The sequence below is a fragment of the Egretta garzetta genome, unplaced genomic scaffold, assembly GCF_000687185.1.
Source record: "Egretta garzetta isolate BGI_Z169 unplaced genomic scaffold, ASM68718v1 scaffold187, whole genome shotgun sequence".
Classification (NCBI taxonomy): domain Eukaryota; kingdom Metazoa; phylum Chordata; class Aves; order Pelecaniformes; family Ardeidae; genus Egretta; species Egretta garzetta.
The window spans coordinates 1,338,577-1,358,081 of NW_009260342.1; the positions used below are offsets into that span (position 1 = coordinate 1,338,577).

General features: G+C 54.2%; 1 protein-coding gene across 1 annotated transcript in view; it reads right to left on the reverse strand.

The window, feature by feature from the left end:
* Window positions 1-78: 78 nt before the first annotated feature.
* SEC16B (SEC16 homolog B, endoplasmic reticulum export factor) overlaps window positions 79-19,505 on the reverse strand; it is a 19,467-nt gene continuing 40 nt past the window's right edge. The window contains exons 2-26 of the mRNA XM_035898071.1: window positions 19,415-19,471; window positions 18,185-18,297; window positions 17,529-17,634; window positions 17,297-17,411; window positions 16,393-16,534; window positions 15,880-16,037; window positions 15,210-15,271; window positions 13,771-13,906; window positions 12,976-13,206; window positions 12,268-12,365; window positions 11,518-11,599; window positions 11,283-11,400; window positions 10,543-10,654; window positions 10,191-10,296; window positions 9,488-9,628; window positions 6,438-6,545; window positions 5,685-5,754; window positions 3,242-3,472; window positions 2,580-2,650; window positions 2,072-2,218; window positions 1,778-1,885; window positions 841-922; window positions 631-728; window positions 469-537; window positions 79-166 (exon numbers count right to left, since the gene is read on the reverse strand). Coding sequence (XP_035753964.1) covers window positions 98-166; window positions 469-537; window positions 631-728; window positions 841-922; window positions 1,778-1,885; window positions 2,072-2,218; window positions 2,580-2,650; window positions 3,242-3,472; window positions 5,685-5,754; window positions 6,438-6,545; window positions 9,488-9,628; window positions 10,191-10,296; window positions 10,543-10,654; window positions 11,283-11,400; window positions 11,518-11,599; window positions 12,268-12,365; window positions 12,976-13,206; window positions 13,771-13,906; window positions 15,210-15,271; window positions 15,880-16,037; window positions 16,393-16,534; window positions 17,297-17,411; window positions 17,529-17,634; window positions 18,185-18,297; window positions 19,415-19,471 — 2,830 coding nt within the window. The 3' untranslated portion in view covers window positions 79-97. The remainder of the gene's footprint in view (window positions 167-468; window positions 538-630; window positions 729-840; window positions 923-1,777; window positions 1,886-2,071; window positions 2,219-2,579; window positions 2,651-3,241; window positions 3,473-5,684; window positions 5,755-6,437; window positions 6,546-9,487; window positions 9,629-10,190; window positions 10,297-10,542; window positions 10,655-11,282; window positions 11,401-11,517; window positions 11,600-12,267; window positions 12,366-12,975; window positions 13,207-13,770; window positions 13,907-15,209; window positions 15,272-15,879; window positions 16,038-16,392; window positions 16,535-17,296; window positions 17,412-17,528; window positions 17,635-18,184; window positions 18,298-19,414; window positions 19,472-19,505) is intronic.

Consider the following 19,505-nt stretch of genomic DNA (forward strand, 5'->3'; position numbering starts at 1 on the left):
GGGCCCAACCTCTGCCACCCCCTTTTCAAAATAATCACAAACACCATTTTGGTTCAATTGTTGTTTTCTGCTACATCCCCCCACCCCATCTCTTCGCTCACAGAGGGTTGGGGTAGCGCCGCTGGGAAAGCAACCTGGGTTGGTTGGGTCGAGAGGCAGCGGCGAGCTAGGAAGCAGAAAAAGATGGTGTAAAGGGAGGGTTGGTAGCCTAAAATGTAGGCCTACAAGAAGCAACCCCTCTCCCCTTCCACCACCACCCCCATTTCCCTCCTCCATCACACACCCCCCATACCACTGTCCTCCCTCCATTTATTTTCTTATAAATACCGAACTTTTACACCCAAGGGCTGCTATCCCCCCCCCTGTATTCCCCCTGCCCAGAGCAGATTACAGGCAATCTGGCATCTCCCCAAAAACCAGGAGCTACCCCCAGCCCTATCCAGCAACACCCCGGGAGGATGCTCTCACCTGAGGGACGTGGGCAGGGTTGAAGAGGGGGACTGTTCCCACCGGTGGGGGAGGTTTGTGGGAGCCAGTCTGGAAGGAGTGAAGGGAAAGAAACTTAATGGGCACCCCCCAATTTTGGACACCCCCCCATCACACACAAATACACCTCCCTCCTCTCCTCACCTGCTCTCCTGCTGACTCCCCCCCGCCTGCATCCCACGAGCCTTTCATCTCAATAGACACTGGAGTAAAGGGAAAAGTATTTTCACCTTGCATTCCTCCTGTGGCATGCAACAACAACAACAAGAAAAAAAAAAAACCCCTTAAGATTAAGAGGCGCAGCTTCTAAAAGGCTGACAGGGAGAGGGGAGAGGGGACGCGTGCAGCATTTACCAGGGTTTCTGGACAGAGGCTGAGCCAAAGGGCTTGTCCCAGATGTGAGAGGAGCATCGAGCGGGGATGGCGACGTCCGTTCCTGAAACCGCACCCCCCTGTTTAGAGCAGAAGCTCCTTGCATGGTGAGGAGACCTCTGCACCAGATACCACACCACACTTTTGGGGTACTGTTCTGCACCCATCCTGCTGGAGAGGTACCCAAAGAGCTACAGGCACCCAATCTAAGAGGGAGCTGCAGAGTCAGCGCAAGCAATCCCCGTCACAAAGCTAAATCACCCAGAGAGTGCTCAAAATTAGGCTGGACTCCAAGCCTGCATACAGCATAAGGGGCCACCAGGGTCCCTGGGTTCCCCCCTCTGTTCCTCATCTCCTGCTAGTCTTGGAAGAATATCCCAAAATTTCCTGCTCCAGGACTGTAGGCCATTCTCAATCAGGAGGAAACTTCCAATGGAGGATCTAACATCAGCCTGCAATCGGGGATGTGATACCCTGAGGATTCAGCCAGGACTGGGATAACCATGCACAGCTGCTTCCCGGTCTCTGCTGTGCTACCAATTAAAGAGGTTTTCCTTCCCTTCGGCTCCTAACACCTGCCTGACCAGTGCTGCTCACAGCTGCTGCTTTCCGCTCCGGCGGAGGGCAAGCAATCCCCACAGAGCTTACCAAGCGCTCAGAGGACCTTCCCGATGAGCGAGGCTTTTTAAATTTACAATTATTATTAATCAAGGATTCACTTCCAGGCTAAAAGCGCTCCCAGTCCTGCTCTGTCTCCAGACAGAGCAGCTATGGCCATGAATTGCTGTGTAATGGCACGGCCCAGCCATCTGCACGAGGGCTGAGGGAGAATAGCGGATGAAGAGGGAGATGTGTCACCCGTCCCCATGGCTGTAACCCTGGGTGTCACCCGGGGACAGGACAGCTTTTCGTCCCCTACCTGCGGTCCTAGCGTGGGGGAGTCTGGGGCCACCTCAGACGCAGCTTTGGGAGATGTTTCCTTGCTGGGCTTTGACCGAAACCAGCCAAACCACCTGAACCCGGAGCTCTGGGAAATGGAGGTTGTCACAGTCAACAGAAGTGGATGAGAAGGGGAGGATGCCACGGCCACCCAGAAGCCCCCTGTGCCAGCCAGGAGCAGGCATCATTTTGCCCAGGTCAGGGCAGGCACGGCAGGCATCGGGGACAGGCAAGCTCGGAGCACAAGGCTTCACATCAGCTCTGGTACGCTCACCTTATCCTCACCCGGCTTCACCGCCTCTGCTGGTGCTGGCTCTTCGGTGGCATCTTCAGCTGTGCTCTCCGAGGAAGGCCGGCTGTCGTCTTCCAAGGATATGGTGGAGCATTCAGAGATGGTCCGAGCCCTTGCCTTTAACTCCTCCTGGCATCGGAGATCAGAGCTGCCGCTTGGTGTTCCCAGAGGAGCCACCCCAAGTATGATCAGAGCATCCCTGGGACTCCTCCATGCCAGGCTTAATGGATAGCATCCCTTGGGGACCCCTGTGTCCCTTACACAGCAGGTGGGGATGGATAGCACCCACAGTGGGGCACAGTGGGCAGCCCATGGCCACAGAGGTAGGAGGCTGGAGAGGGCTACCCTAACCCGACAGGGCCCTAAGGGGATGGCTGGCACCATGACAGGGGGTTTGCCTGTGAGCTAAATGCGTAGAAGGATGAGCCAGCAAGGCCCAAATGCCCCCGGGAACCCCAATAGGATGGTCTCCCTGCCCCCTCTGACTCACCTGCTCTGCTGGGAGGGATGGCTGCACCCCCCTGGGGGACAGCGGAGCACCCCAGGGCTCCCCAGCTTCTCCTGTGGAACAGAGAGAAGGACACAGTCGGGGTTTGGCCTGAGGAGCTCCTGCCATGTCTGGCAGAGGTATTTTCAGTGCTTCTATCATCCCACCCCGGAGCAAGGCCGCTTGGCCAAGATGTCCCCCCAAGAGAGGCAAAAGACTGCTCTGGACCCTGTCCCTGTCCATACCAGCACCAGGGAGGGGGTAAGCCACAAGGCTGCATCGGTGCAGCTCAAAAACCTGCCCTGCGCTGCTGGACATGAAGCTGGTTTTCCCATCTGTCAGGGAAGCAGCAGCACTGCCACCAACCCACAGCTGCCCTCCCTTGCTGCTTTGGGCAAGGTCTTCTGAAAATGAAGCCCCACCTGCCCAGGGCAGCCAGCGCTGCCGGACACAGTTTGCATGCACAGCAGCAGGGCAAGCGTGGCTCCATGTGTGGACAAGGTTGGAGGGAAACAAGGCCCTGGGTGAAGACAGCGCTGGCAAGGAGCAGCATCTGAAGTGACACACATGTTGTAGGGGATCACACTTCCCCGAGGGACACCCCACCTCACTGCTACTAACTGGGGACAGGTATTTTTGCAGAGAAACAAGGCTAGAGCACCTACCTGCTGGTGGCACCACCTGTGGAAGGGGCTCAGCAAAAGCCCCTCCTGGAGGGGTGGCCATCCCTGGGCCAAGCGCGGTGGGCTGCAGCTCTTGCCGAACACCGAGCACCGGCGATGCTGCAACCTGAGCAGGTGCTGGGGACTGGAGAGACAGGTCCTCGTGGGAGCTGGGTCCCTGGGGTGGCATGGGCTGGGACTGCTGGTCATACTGGTAGCCTTCAGGCCCTCCATCTGCAAGGAAAAAAAAAAAAAAACCACAAAAAGAAAAAACCCACACCTCAGGCATTTACTCCGGTGTTTATATTTCACCAGGTCATTGCACAGAATTCTCCTCTTTGCCATTATACACCAGTGGGAGCCAAGGGGGTGAGGAGGGACCCCCAGGAAGACGTGTGGGTGAGGGAGGAGGTAGGGCATGGTGCGGCAGCAGGGACTTTTCAGAGGCTTCAAGGAAGGTGGGCTGTGAAAGACAGGGGGGAACCTCCCGGGAACATGCCTGAGGTTGCAAATGACCTCGGAAGGGGAATGCTGTGGAAGCAAAGAGAACAAGCAGGAGCAGCAACCGCCTTGCAGTTCAAAGGAGCCCAGGGCCTCCAGCCTTTTCTTCTACTCCTGCTGCATGCCCCAGGCAGGAGAGAAAATTGGCTGGGAAGCCACAGCCAAACTGCTCCACGGGAGCGCCCACAGATGAGTTTCTTGCTTTAGGCAGATTTATTCAGGGTTGGGGTTTTTTTTGTTTGAAAGGCAGATTGAGCAAGTGGTGTTTGTTTTATTTAATGCACGCCCGTGCACATTGCTCTGTCTGATGTTAGACATGGTGCAGGCAGCACACTGCTGTTGCAGTTGCGTGTCCTGCTTGTTCCAGCTCCCCAGCCTCCGGCCAGAAGCATGCTAGGCCATTGCCATGAGACACAGCCAGGCAGGACCCAGACCCCGTGAGTCTGAGCCTGGGGACAGATCATGGCACCTCTTGGATGCAGTGCTACAAATCCCTTCGCTTTGCCTGCCAGCATCACTTCCAGCCCGCTCGGGGTTGGCTTTGCACCCATGAGCGGCTCCCCCATGGCCTGGAGGTGCTCGAGATCCCCAGGGAAGATGGTGGATGCTCTACTCCACATTGCCTGGCAAACTCAGCCAGAAAAAGATCATCCAGGCTGTAAGGATAGAGAGGGAGGTTGCCATGACCAGGTGGATCCCAGTTGAGCACTTTGATTCAGGCTTTGTCTTTCCAAGATGGATGAATTCAGCACCACGGCAGCTTTCTCTGCATGCAGGTCCCTCAGATGGTGACCCTGGGTGGCCTTCTCAATGAACAAAAGGGTCAAGTATCAGGAAAGGGAGCTGTGGAGACCACATGGAGCAGACCCAGCCACTCAGAGAAGCCATCCCATTACACCTGTGACTTTTTTTCCAGGAAAGGGTGATCATAGCCCCAGCCCTGATAGCAGCAGAAGGCAATCAGGATTGATGATACTTTTTACTGCCTGGGAGAGCTCTTTGAAGAGGAATTTGGCAGCAGCAGGGAAAGCTGATGGGGAGAAATGGCTTGGAGGAATTGGTCATGTTTCATCCTGTCTGCACCAGCCTTTATTCTCCACCCATCGGTGCCAGCATTCCCAGCAGAAAGCTGGATCTGAGCAGCAGCGAGGAGCAGTGGGCTGTGCCAGGGCATCCTGCTGATGGAGGTGGCTGTGAAGCAATGCCAATGGGCCACCAGCCCCTGACTTCTCCTCAATGGGACATCCCACTGGACATGCTGCCCAGCTAGGAAAGGAAAGCTCTCCAGCTCTTCCCTTGACAGCCATCCAAGGGAGGCTCACGTCCCTCATCTTGATGTCTCTTGACCCTCTGGGTGGACTGTCACTGGAGAGGACTGTTGGGGTCCCCAAGAGGCAAAGCAAAGGGATGAAAGAGGCAGTGGGGAAGGGGAAGCTCTACGGCTTCACCAACAGGCGTGCTGCAGCCCAGCACACAAAGGGATGAGCTCCTTCCCAAATCTTTTGCTCTGTAAGTGTGAAATCCCCTTAGTTCAGCTCCAATTTGCATCCTCAGAGGACTGCCTGGGAATGGGGCCATCACTCCTGAGGCTTGGCCAGGAGGCATGTGCTTCGTCCAGCTGCCCGTCCCCGGTCACCCTTCTCCTCCCACAGTGCCCACAGGGACTCCTGAAGCTGTGGTAATTAGACCCAAAACTCAGACTTCATATGGAGGCCATGAGCATCAACCCCTCTGTTTGCAGCCCAACCCCAGCAGCCCCACATCAGAGGGATGCATCCAGGCAGGAGCAAAATTTTGAGCTCTGGGGGGGTGTAAAAGGAACAAGCAGTTGCTGAGAAATGCTCTGGGCAGCAGGGAGCAGCTGCCTCCCAGCCTGTGGTAGTACAACCCCACGTATGGAGAAGCCTGCTGCAGTGATTGCAACCTGCTGCTTCCTTTTCTTTACCTGACATCGATGCAGGAGTCCAGGAGAGCCCTGGCTGAGCGGGTGCCACCTCTGGAGGGTCATCTTCCACCTGAGAGGAGTCAGAGGGAAAACAGGATGGCAGAGGGCAAAGACTAAGGGAACCAAGAAGCCTGTGTAAAGGAAAGTGTGGTGCTTGTGGGTCTGGGGCTCATGATCCACCCCAGGCTGCAGGAGCCCATGTTACAGATGAGACCCATAGCAGCACAGTCACAGCCCTTTCCCAGCAAGCAAAGGGGGCTGCAGCACCGCTGCCCTGCTGAGAGCAGGCAGGGGGGGAAACTGGAGACAGAAAAGGGCACAAAACCAAAAGCAGACATGAAACCTGAATGAAGAACATTAATCCCGGGACCAGACCACAGTTAAAGGACCTGAAGGCACACGTCTGCAAGGTGATGCCCTGCCAGTGTCCTCTGCAATATCCTCACCACAAGAGGAGATCATAATTCACCCACCAGCCCCTGACTGCCTCCTTGAGCCAAGATGAGGAGCATTTTGCCCCATGCAGCCCTCGCTGCTTGCACCCTGGGGTGTTGCCACCCCCCCTGCTCCTGCAGGTCCCACAGCAGAGACCACATGTGTGAGCTCACAAACCAAGGGGAAAGGTGCCTGGATAACAGCTGCCTTCAAACCTCCATACCCATCCCCTCGGATTCAGGGCAGGAAAGGAAGATGCTCGCACAGACAAACTACAGCACTGACCAGCTGCCCCCCAGCATCCCTGCTCCTTCTTACCTCCCACTGCAGGCAGCAGGCTCGGAGCTGTACCAGCCAGTCGGGCTCCAGCGTCTGGGCCTGTTTTGGGCTCTCCAGCGGGTCAGAGAGCTTCAGCCGCTCAGCTAGCTGCAGAGCCAGGAGGGCAATGGGGCTCGTCACACATCTCAGCTTCATGGGGGAGAGACTGACCCTCGCAGCAATTGCACGTGGGCGGTACACAGGCCCGGGGAAAAATAGCACCAGAGCTGCACTTCTTCATAATACAGTGGTTAAAATAACACCAGCCTCTTGTGCAAGATTTAATCCCTCTCCTGCATTGCTGTGGAGAGGTGCCGTGCCCCGCAGAGAGACTCCCAGCAGGGCTATCTCAGCCATCTCCACAGAGATGTCAAAGTACCAACGTCAAAGATGCGCTTCACATCAGAGAGGCAGGTAACTGGTACCATCCTTCTCTCCTCCGAGGTAAGTGAGCACCTTTAATCCCACTTGACAGCCAGCCCGGGGCACAGTGGGTTTGCAGGACACCCCAGCAGGAACTCTGGGAACAGCCCAGCTCCCAGGGCTGTGCACCAGCCCTGTACCTGCCCCACGAGGATGGAAGGGAGCTGGTAGGGTTTGAGCTAAGGGCTCACCCAGCCGTTTCCTCACCCAGCTTTGCAACAAGCATCACCATCACTAATAATCACACAGAAAAATACAGGGTTGGGAGGGACCCTCCGAGGCTACCTGATCCATCTGCTCAAGAAAATCCTGCGTGCCCACACCAGCCCATGCAGCCTGTGTTTGTCTGATTTGCACTTAAAAATCTCCAAGGAGAAGATTCACAGCCTCCCAGGCCTGTCCTGATGCTTGATGTCCTTAAAGTGAAAGTTTTTTCTTTATATCTAAGTGAAATCTTCCCTGCTGCAAATTAAGCCTCTCGATTCCCGCTCCTGCGGAAGCGGTGGGGACAATCAGGCACCATCCCTTGAAAAGCAGCCTCCTGCGTGTCAGAGGGCTGTTATCACATCCCCCATACCCCTTCCCCAGCATATCTTGCCTGGAAAAAAAAAAAATAACCCCGAGGCCTTCTTCGGAGGTCATTTTCCTCTCAGTCTCTTATCACCCCTGCTCTTCCCTTCTGCACTTGCTCCAATTCAGCCCTGTCTCCAAGTACCACATCCCAAACAGGGCACAGTGCCCCAGCCAAGACCCCCGAGACCCAAGCATGGGGGGATTATCACCTCCTTGTCTCACACACGCCGTTCTTACTCTCACAGCCCAGAATAACACTATAACATTGGATTTTTTTTTCTTTTTTGCAACAGCATCCTGTTATGTTGCTGCTTGGTATTTTTTCCATGCTCCACTATCTCCCCCAGGTCCCTCTCTGCAGTATTGCTTCTGCATGCTTAATTTCTCCTGCAAGGCAGGGGTCCACGCCGCCTTGGCTGCGGCCATCCCCATGACATGGGGCTCCAGCTACTGTCAGCGGAGCAAGCAGCTCTTCTGGGGTGACCCAACCCACGGCCCAGGGTGCGATGGAGGGTTCCCTGCAGACCTAAGTCAGCCTGGACAAATTGCCTAGACAAGGGTCCAGTTTTAAGACAGCTGGATAAGGGGAGATGACGCTCACCCAAAGCACCGTTCTTCATCCGAGCCTTTGCTGAATTTTCTCTTACCGGTATCGACCCACTTCTTGGGAATTTATCAAGCTCCCTCCTAGCTCCTTTGCGGTCATTTATCTTCCATGCTTTGCTACAGGGCTGCCTCATCAAGGGCCACCAAAAGCTATCCAGAGGTGACTTTGCAGCTCAGCCACTCTCCGTGGCCACACAGGTCTCAGCTATCCCCCCCCAGCCCACACTGGTTGTTTCTTCCTATTCCTAAAATTGTTCAAAACAGTCTAAACCAGCAGAAAATAAAACTTCCCACCTCCAGGAGGTTACAGTGAGACAGGACCCGTGCAGCTGGAGCCCAGCTCAGGACAGGGCCCAGCCACAGCAAGCAGAGTAGCCAGCCAGGAGCTTGCACTACCAGACCCCACCATCCCGTCTCTTTGCAAACACACATGTGTTCATCCTAAATCAATCGCAGGAAAGAGGAAATTATAAGCATGATTACTCCTAAATGGGGGGAATGTTTAATCCAAAAGCTAATGTGCACTTTGATCCAATATTAATGAACCAGCACCTGGCTGTATATGGTCCCCAGCTTCAAAAGAGGGGAAGTCTTAATCAAACACTAATGTGTATCATAATTTGTAACACAGACTAAAACATCAAAGACAAGAGTGTCTATGAATGCACTAGTTTTTCAGATAAAAGTGTTTTCTCCCAGGAGAAGCATTATCCCCAGCAGAACGGTAGATCCGAGAGGCTGTTAGACAGTAAATAGGTTTCAGAGGGGGGGGCGGGGGGGGCATGCCAGCCGAGTTCTGGGCAATTTCTACAGAAACTGCTTCAGACAGGCATCCCTGCTGCCCCTCATCACACAGCACTGCTGAGGAAGGCTTCAAGCAGCCTCAGCACTGCCCCAGTGATGCTCGTGGAGCGGGCTGACCCGCTTTCCTGAGAGCCCAACCTGCTTCGGGGGACCTGGGACACTTTGCTTCTCCCCTCCCTGCCCCAGCACCCCGCTCATGAAGCGGAGGAGCTGGGCTCAGAGCTACAAGCTGGGACAGGCTCGGATTTTCTGTCACCTCAAAAGAGCCCCCGGCAGGTAAATGCAACTGTAGGATGATGTGCTGGAGGGGAAATGTCAAACACTCACACTTCAGCTTCTTAAGTCTGTTCCATTTAGAAGTTCAAAAAGCCCCTCCAGAATAGAAAACATCCTTTGCTTCCAAATAACTCTGCTCCTAACTTGGCAATCAGCACAATTCCTTTGTTTTCCACCCTAAATCCATGGGTATTAGAGATCCTGTGGAGGTGTTGGCTTTGCCATGCTCAGCACATGCCAGGCAGCAAACCCTGGGGGGGCTGCTCAGAGCTCCCCTGGCCACAGGGAAACCTCGAGGATGCTTCCCAGTGCACCGGTTCTTAAATGGGTACCACCCTGCCAGAGATGCAGGGGGATACGAGACTCACCTTCATCACTTGCCGGGCTAGGACGGGGTGGCTGGCTGGATCCTGGTCCAGGAGCGCGGTGGCAATCTGCTCGCAGTATTGCAGGGCCTGGGCTGGGAGCCCGTAGTCGGCCAGGCGAGAGGCATAGAGGAGTTTGTACACCTCAGGAGAGGGAAGCAGAGCAGATGTAGGTAAGTGAGGAGACGCTTGTGCCCGCAAGTCCCCCCTGCCCTGGTGCTGGCACATCATCCCGGGGTGCCTCAGAACACCCTGGGTCATGGGTCTCATCCCCCAGAGGTCACCTGCAACCTGGGGACACCTCACCCATCCCCATGGGGCAGCCCAGCCGCACTCCCCAGAACCGTGGTACAGTTGCAAGGCCAGCCCACCGTCTTCATTTATCCATCCGATTTGTGTAGCACCTGAGGCAGCAGCAGCCGGGTGCTTCTTTGCTGTATGAAAAGCCTCTCTGTTACCCGGGGAGAAGGAGGGGAGCCAGACCTGAGCACGCACTGTTCAAACACACTGTGCCCCAAAACCTGCCCAAAGCCTTGCCCTGGAGGAGCTCACCCCTTGGCCAGGGCAGCCTCCCCATCGCTCCCAAAGCCCAGCAAGGGGACAAGCCCTGGAGAGCAGCCTGATTCCCTGGCTTCAGGGGGATGGATGCAGGTTTTGGGGCAGGTCTGAGCTGCTGCACCAGATGTGCTTGTGCAATCTCCGCTACCTGGAAGGGGAGCAGGAAGGATTTGGGCTGCCGTAGCTGCTGGCAGTATTCAAAGATTTCCATCCGCTGGATGACCTCCGTCCTGGCAAACTGGGCAAACGCCTGACTGCAGAGGAGAGGGGTAGGTTCAGCAAGCAGGAGCAGAGCTCTCTCCCCAGACAGCCCCCCACACAGATTCACAGCTCCACCACCGTGCCAGCCTGCAGCTGGAAAGGCCCAGAGCAAAGCTGACCTTGAGAGCAGTGAAAACCAACAAACAGGGATTGCTTTTGCATAAAAGTGAGATCCTGGGGATGGGGAGAAGCTGAGACACGTCGCTCTGGCAAGAGCACCACCTCCTGGGCTCGCTCACCGGTGGCTGCTGCCCAGCAGAGCCATGCGGTCTGCCTTTGCTCCGAAGTAACCGAAAGGAATATCTGCCATCAGGTAGCAGAAATGAGCTGCTTCGACTGCTCCCTTGCCAGCTGGAGGGGAGGAGGGAGGGAAGGAAAGAGACAAACACTTAGTCCTGAAAGAGAAGTCACCACGTGGTCAGAGTTGCTTTGGGGGCTCCCAAGCTCACATGGAAACCCAAACCAAACCACACCACTTTTCTTCCCTGTCTATGCAGACCCTGATCCCTCCCTTCTCCCTGTTTTTTGTCTGTTTTCCCTGATTGCAGCTTTCTGTACCTAGGAGGGGGTTTCAGTTCAGTGGAAGGACCAGGGAGCCTGAGCAGGGTCCAGCTCCAGCTCTGCAGGGTGCCATTATTGGTACAAAATCCATGAAAGTCCCCACCACCGGGACCAAGTCTCAGTCCCTGCAGTTCCATATGCCCTCCCTGGGTCCAGCCGTTCCAGGTGTCTCCAAAAGAGCAGCTAATGGATGCGCCTGAGCCTGACTCATCTGCCAGCCCAAAGGGCAGCAGGATCCATCAACACCTCATCCCTGCCATCACACAGGCACTGCAGCTCTAGGGGTACAGGCATGCACACCCCATCTCAGCACCAACATACATCCATGCCTGCATGGACATGCACAGTGGCACTGCAGGTGTCCACCCACTACTACAAGACAGCAGGAACGTAATTGCTCACAAAGGCCTCAGCTCACCCAAAGTGTCTCCCATGGTGACAATGGCTCGGTAGTTCAGCTCCATGTCTCCAACCTTGTTGGACAACAGCACAGCCAGGTGGGGCCTCCAGTCTCCCCACGTGGCATCACCACAGCACTGGAGGGAGACAAGAGGAGACTGGAGGTGAGCAGAGATGGTCATCACAAGGTGGGTGTCACAGGCAGGTGACAGCACAGGGTTACCCGTGCCCGGGCCAGCCTCTTGCTCACGGACCAGCGCTGCCTGAGGGATCCTTCCTGACATGAGCTGGAAGAGGGTCTGCAGGGGGTCATTGGTGGCCAACGTGCTGGTGAACCTGTGAGGAGACAGCAGAGACAGGGCTGCCATGTTGGGACCCCAAACCCTCATTCACCTCCAAAGGCACGTCCCAAACACTCCATGAAAGCAGTGTCCTGAGGGGCTTCATGGAAAAGCCAGAAAGGATCATCAGCCCACCAGGCTGATGATCTGCATTACTTCCAGAGCAGGCAAGTCTCCAGGACGACGCTGGATAAAACCTCCTTAAAAGGATTTGGGTTGCACAAGACAGAAAATTTCTGCTTAACTCTCCCTGAAGGGATCAACCCAATCCAGACTAAGTACGTTAATTCCACAAGAAAATGTTCATACAAGTGGGATGAACAGCTCAGACCAGGCTGGATCACTGTGAAGATGGCTCAGCTCCCCCTACCCCGATGGCTGCCTTTGCTAGGGCAGCAAGGGCAAGCCCAAAGGCTCAGAATAAATCCATCCCCACATCTCCAGAAAATGCCTTTCCTTTTGCTTTCCAACCCCCACTTTGTTTCTCCTGTCCACCAGGAAGCCCAAAGGACTCAGGCCCATCTGGATATGTGCCCCTCTCCCCCTTTTGCCCCCTCTGAAAGGGTCCAGCTGAAATCAATGTTCTTTTTTCAGTGCACTGGGGCTGAGGGCACCCAAAAGGATAACAGGCTTGGCAAAGCAGCCACAGAGCATCATACATACCCGGTGAGCACCCAGCTGTAGGTCCGAGGGTCCATCTTGCTGGAGAGGAAGAGAGCATGGCCCCACAGCTGGTTTCTCATGGCCCAGACCAGAGCATCCTGCAGCCAAAGTGGAAAAGAAAAAGGGTTTGCACTCACTCTGCTTCCCCTACCCTCCTCTGCTGCCAGGGGACCTTCTGCTCACCCAGCTTGGAGAAGAGCTCCGATAACTGCTGTGACTTTAAATAATACCTTCCAAAAAATTCTTCCTCGTTCACAAAGGCCCCCTTATCTTTCTACCTTGCCCAATGACAAGAACTGGGACTTCCATAGCAATATTGCCTTTCCCAGATTTCCAGGCCTGTGCTATCTGTTAGTTCTCAATGCTGCTACTGCAGGATCCCAGCCTGGGCACCCAATTTCTCTGCATCCAGCTCTCCTCTCTCCCTGTGCCTTCAGTATCCCTTGAGATCACATAGCTGCAACTAAATCCACGGTGCTGGTAAAAGCTTCTGCATCTTGTCTTCACTTGGGGCCCCATCCCAGGTCCCAATGGTAGGAAATCATTGCCATAAGCCCTGTTGTACAAACACAACTTGAAGTGTTGATCCCACAACCACAGGGCACCTCTTGACTCCTCTTCCCTTTAAAACCTGCCTGAAGAGGCCAAAAGGGCCAAGAAAAAAAAGTCCTCCCTGTGGCCTGAATCCCGCTCACACCACTTACTTACTTTTTTCCTGCCATAGTAGAGCAGCTTCGTGAACTTCTCCACTATCTGTGCCTGCGTCTCCACGACAGGAGGGACCTCTCCCGTGATGAGGTCCAGTGTCCCCGGCTGACGCGACGTCCACTCATCATCTGTCAGGCCAATCAGGTTTGCCGCAGGGTTTTGTCTCTTGTACTTCTCCCAGCGCCTGCAGTCTTGCATCAGCAGCTCAGCCGTGTCTGAGCCCACCATGGACTGCAAAAGGGAAGGGGAGGAACGAGGCCCATGGAGGCTGCCCCATGAGCAAAGGCTGACGGCACCTCCAGTTCGGCATCCTTATAATTGTATCCTCATCCTAGCATGTGTCCCCAGCAAGACCAGCCTTGGCCACCAGCTCGCAGTTTTGGAGGGCAAAGGATTCGGCACAACTGGCAAGACCTTCACAGCACTCGCTCTGAAGATCTTCTGCGCTTCCAACAAGCAGCCACCAATTAGATTGGGTGGATTTCATTGGGTTAAGGGAATAATCCCCTTTTAAGCATAAGTGCTGGCTCCTCAACAAAGGTGGCACCAGTCCCTTTCGCAGCTGCTATAGCACTGGCTTGTTGGTAATTCACCAGGGTGAAAAGCTATCACAGAGAAGGGCTTACTCCAAATATCCAGGTGGTATCAAACTGATACCACTATGGGAATGGGATGCTTTAAAGGTACACACACACACACACGAAAATAGCGACTGGATCAAGAGGCAATTAAGGGGCATATAACTTGTCTCACTTCTAAGATCAAAAAGGTCAGTCCCTTCCATGGGACACCTACCCCATTCTGCCGGCAGAGGAGGACCAGGAGTTTCCAGAGAAGAGATGAATCTCTGCCTCCCTGTGTTGAAAGATCACAGCTCGTGTCTATCTTCTGCTGGCAAAATGTCATCACATCCACCTTGCGCAGATCTTCCCTACAGCAGCAAAGAAAGGCATCAAAAGAAACCCAAGGCAAAGCAATCTAGGACATCATTCAAACGCAAAGCATCCCCAGGTTCACTGATAAGGATGTCAAAGATTCAAAATGAGAGATGGAGGACAGAAGATGCCAACGACCACCTACCACATGAGCCACACCAAGATCAAAAATGCTTAAATTTTATCATTATTATGACTCTGCAGATTTCTGTGTTTCAGGGGTGCAGAGTGCTTCTCAAACCCTCTCTCTGCCCTCCTGATAATATTTTCATCCATCCATTCACAAAGAACCTCAGTTTTGCTTTGCTGTGCTGCTGTTACAGCTGTGGCTGTCCAAGGCTGCAGGAGCAGGCACATGTACAGGCAGTAGCTTTATTTAACTGGCATAGTGCATGGAGAAAGACACGCTTGTGACCACACAAACCCTTTGGGTCTGAAACAGAAGCAGAAAGCTTTAAGCTATGTGCAAGCCAGGCAGAACTGCCATCTTACAATAAAATAATCAGCCAGTTGGAAAGAAAGGGTGGCTGAGATGCAATATCAGCCAGGGGCGAGGGACTGGGGATGGAGATGCTGATCCCGACTCAATCACACCAATGTATCATATGCAGGTTCCCAACGTCCCCTTCAGCACAGGTGGTAAACTCTAGGTCTTCTACCCAGCTTCCGGGCATCACAAGCTCTTTTGCTCAGTAAATGGTTTTCCTCAGTAAATTGTTTTCCTCTGTCTGCACACTCCTTTCCTCTCCCCGCTCTGGTCATGAGTGACCAGAAGGCATGCTGGTGTAACCAGTACGATACAGATACAACCTGATGCAATGCATCATGGTTCATCCCCAGGCTCACACTGAAGGTGCATACTGGGTCTGACCCTGCCATGCTACATGCTGGTGTAACCAGAACGATACAGAGACAACCTGATGCAATGTGTCATGGTTCATCCCCAGGCTCACACTGGTTGAAGGTGCATACTGGGTCTGACCCTGCCATGCTCCCAAAGATCAGTTTTCTGGGACACGAGTCCAAAATAAGGTCAGACATACAAACCACACTAAACTCACACCCTATGAACATTCAAAAAAACCCACAATCTCCCACAATCCACCCAACATACACAGCAGCAAAGGGGCTGGGCTCCCAATCTGGACCTAGACTTGGCCTTTGCAGGTATCTCAAAACCATGGGGACCCTAAAGTCTGCTTTGAGTTCATGTGTCCTCCCAAAGGGGAGGTGCCTCCAGGCCAGCCATGCCAGCACAGCCAGGAGGACACAGATCCTAGACCTGCTGGTGCAGCATACCTGGCCAAGGGCCCTGGGAAGGCTCGTAGCTCCTCCAGCTCTTTCGTGTCGTGAAGGATTACCTAAAAAACAAGAGCAAATTCAGCAGCTGGACTTCAGAAATCAGGACAGCCCCAGCTGGGTAAGCTGCAAGTCACTACCTTGGCCAAGGGTTCAACGGTGCTGGTGAACCCATTCTCTGCGCTGTCTTAAGGTAACCCCAGCACATAGACCCTAAACCATCACATGGACCCCAATGTTAAGGTCCAGGAAAGAAATGCCTGTTGACATGGCAAAATAGGAGACTGAGACACTGTGGTAGACTCAGGGGATGGATATGGCCTCTGTATTGGAGCACCTCAGAAGGGTGAGCAGAATTATCCTTCAGTGAGGTATGGACAACATCTGTCCCTATCAGAAGGGATCACTGTGATCAGGTCACAGATGACAAAGGGTTATGGAGCTGAAGGAGCAGGATGAGGGGCCCGAAGGCTGAAAGCAGTGCCCAGGCACAGGCTGGCATGATGCAGTCTCAAGGGTCCATGTGGGCTGGAGATAAGAAGGCATCAGGGGATGGGAAGGCTGCTAAGGAGGCTGTTTGGGTGACAAAGGGTGTTTGCATCCCTCAGGGCAAAAGGACCTACTCCAGCAAGGGGATCGAGGGTGGTCTGGGTGCTGGGCTGTGGCATACCTCCAGGCTGTGCAACTCGACGTGGGCTAGCTGCCCCTCGGCAGGGCGGTGGGGACACACCAGCACCAGCTGGCCTCTGGCTCCAAAGCATACTGCCATGTGCGGCAGCAAGAACTTGAGTGGTACGACCGGGGCCAGGTTGGACACCAAGTGCCCCCCTGCAACAACACATAGGCCACCATGAGTCCCCTCACCCTGACCCCATACCACCTCCACTATGGAGGACACAACCAGGTCCCAACCTGGCCCCCCAACTTAAGTAAACCTCCACTGACCCTCCTATGCAAGAACTGTCCCCTAAAGCAGTAGGCATGTGTGGCAGCTCCTGCACCTACCAGAGCAGAGCTTCCAGACCATGGACCCACTCCACAGCCCCCCAGTCATGCCTTGCGCCTGCACAACCTCCTCCAGGAAAGGACCGACCTGCGATCTGCAGCAAATCTCCTAACACCAGCCATTTATTTCCTTGCTCTCCACCTTGACAGATGGGGCCAGGGCCCCATCACACCTCACCTGCTTGTGCTGGGCTCCAGGTCCCTGATAGCGTTGAGTCGTAGTGGTCGGCACTATCATGGATGTACTGGCTGAGCTCAGAGCTGCTGGAGCTGAGCCCCGACTCGCGGTACTGCAGGAGCATACTGGACTGTCCCAAGGGCTGCAAGGATGGGAGAAAACACAAACCCAGCTGTGAAACTAGGGATGGGACATCGCTGCTTTTCTGCTCCCCCAAACAGTGGGACAGGCTCTGCTGCTCCATGAAAGTGCCCAGCAGGAGAAGCACAGCCCAGCCGATTCCCATTTGAGCAGCTCATGCCCTTCAGCATCAGAGGTTCATCATGGCACATACCCTGGTCATACTCAATGGCTTTTAAAATAATTCACATCAGCTACCAGTCTAGCCCAACAACTTTCCTAGCCTTAACACAGACTCCTCAACACAGCCAGCAGACGGGGCTTGAGAACCCAAAAAATCTTTGCCCAGGAGCAAAAACACCACAGCAGCTTTGATTTGATCTTTTAATTTGCCCTTGGCAAAATACAGTGATCAGGACACAAGCATGATGAAGCAGGACTTGGTGGACAGAGCTGACAACCACACACCGCTTTTGGCTACCTCGGGACGATGCAGAAGAGCATCCCACCAAGCCTGGATTTCTCTCCTGCTCTTGGCCCTGTGCGGGAGCGGTGTACAGCCCTGTGCCTGGGGAACAACAGCCCAGCAGATGGAGAGTTCATAAATACTAATAACCCACTATAATAATCCCTGGAGACTGTTAAGCACTGAGGGTAACAGCAAAGCAGCCCTTTTCTCCTCAGCCTCCTTCCCAGCTGGAGGAGGGACATATGGATTGCTCCCAAAATCTCTGGGAGATCCCCAAGCCTTTTGTCCTCCAACCCCTGCCCATTTTGAGGTTACCTCTTGGGGCTGGCCACCAGCCTTCCCCAAATTGCTGCTGAGGGTTTCACCCCCTGCCCACTCCATCCTGCCAGCCGAGACGTAGCTCTCCTCGTAAGAGTCATGGGTCTGCATCCTGCAGACGAGAGCAAAAGGAGACACCTTGAAGGTCACAGATTCTGCAGCCAGCCACAAACTTACTAATTTTGTGGCAGATGGTTGCACAAGGTGATGCCCAGACTCTCCCCCTTACTTGTCCTGCTCCGGGGGGTTCATGGCCAGGTTGGGGTGGTAACCCCTGTAGTAGTGCTGGTCCCGGTAATTGGTACTCTTGCCGTAAGGCTCTCCCTGTCTCCGCTCTAGAGAAAGAATAGAGATTTAGCATTGCCCCTCTACAGCAACAAGCCAGAATGACGTTGCAAAAGAAAAGCAATGAGTCAGGCAATTTTCCATGCACACCCCATTTGCTTCCAAATTAGCCCAACACATTGGAGGCATGATAAAGCCCTATGCTCGTTTGCCAACGCAGCACTGATGTCCTTTTCTTCCCTCCCCTCTTCTTCAGCCCAGGAACTCCAGAAACAGCAAAAATGAGGCCCTGGCCACCCTGATCACACAGCACCATCAGCATCGAGTTCAGCCTGGAACTGGGAATTACACAGGTTTTTAGCCATGGAGATGGAGATCATACATTCCCTTGGGTGCACCTAGTTCCTGCTCACATTTCCAAAATGCAAACTGAGGGCAGTGCTGCACGGGGAGAACAGCACCGATGGCCCAGGATTGTGGGCAGGAAAAAGCCCTGAAGATGTGCAAGCCCTGGGAGAAGAACCCATCCTGGAGAAAGCATCGCCTCTTCTCCTGCAAGCAAGTTACCTCCATCCCCAGACCCAAAGGATAAGCCCGTACCTCTGTCATCCTGCCAGGCCACTGGCTTTGGTGACCACTGGTGGCTTTGGTAGGTGTAGTCATCCCTGTAGCTGGCTGCTGGATACTGCCAGTGGGGGTCTTCATACCCTTGCCTGAAATGCAACACAACACACTTAATCTGAGAAAGAAACGGCACTGCTGCAAATTCTGGACCACATCTAGGGTTAGACTCGCGGCCTGGACAGGAGCTTTGGAGGCAGAATGGGTGTTGGAAATAAAGTCAGGTCCCCTGCCCAAGTGCCCTGCTCAGCAGCAGGGTCAGAAATTGGTCCAGCATCACAGCTGGAAGGAGCAGCAGGAGGCTTGGATACTTTCCCATCTCCATCTATGAGAAAGCCGTGCCCTGCAGTTTTAGGAGATGCCAAATTTCAGTTCTGTGGTGTGGACTTGGTCATGGGCATCAACTTTCACCCACATTTTAGGAGAGGTCCCCCAGAAGCACCTTCTCCGCCAAGCTCTAGGGTTGCCATGTCCACCACACAGCTCAGCAGGTCTTCCTCTGTGCCAGAGCCCAGCCCCAGTCTAATCCACCCCCACCCAGCACTCACATACCTTAAACCTTATTATTTACACAGAGATTTGGTTGGCCCCACGCAACACCCCCCTTCCCGGTGCGAGCATCGTACAGCCTCAGCACAGAACCCTGCGTGTCCACACCATAACTCGCAGGGGGCAATAACTCAGGCAAATCATCCCCAATTTGCTGGAGCGCTCAAAGCTCTTTCTCAGCACCAAGAGCATCCTCTAGCCCACATTTTATCCTTCCACCCTCCGCTGTTTCAGCAGCTGAGCTTGCAAGCTCCCTTTTGCTCCTATATTACCATTTGTAATTTTATTGTTCACCTTGCACTTGGTAAAAAAGATCTGCATTTAATCAAACCTTCAGGAAAAATGTACCTTGGAACCAAGACGAAGCCTGTAAAACAGCAACCACTGAAGTCACAGCTGTAAGAAGAAATTGGAGCCACGACTGCTACGCAGCCTTAAATATAGAAGTCAGGGGCTGCTTTAATAGCTGGACATCCCCTAATCAGGCACGGCCCTTCTGAGCCCGCAGCTGGCTGCTGCTCGCCACTTTGTCCGTGCTTGTGACGAGGGCAGCACCCATGTGGCAAACCCACGAGAGCTGTGAAGTGGTCAAATCTTATTTTTAAAGGGTTTACAAGGAGGGGGCTCAGCGCGAGCATGGCTGAGTGAGGCAGCTCTCACCTGGAGTATGGCCTGTTGGCGTAGCTGCTGTCATAGTACTCGGCCCGGGAAGCCGACCTGCGGGGGTCCCTCGGGGGGGGGTGGGCCCCAT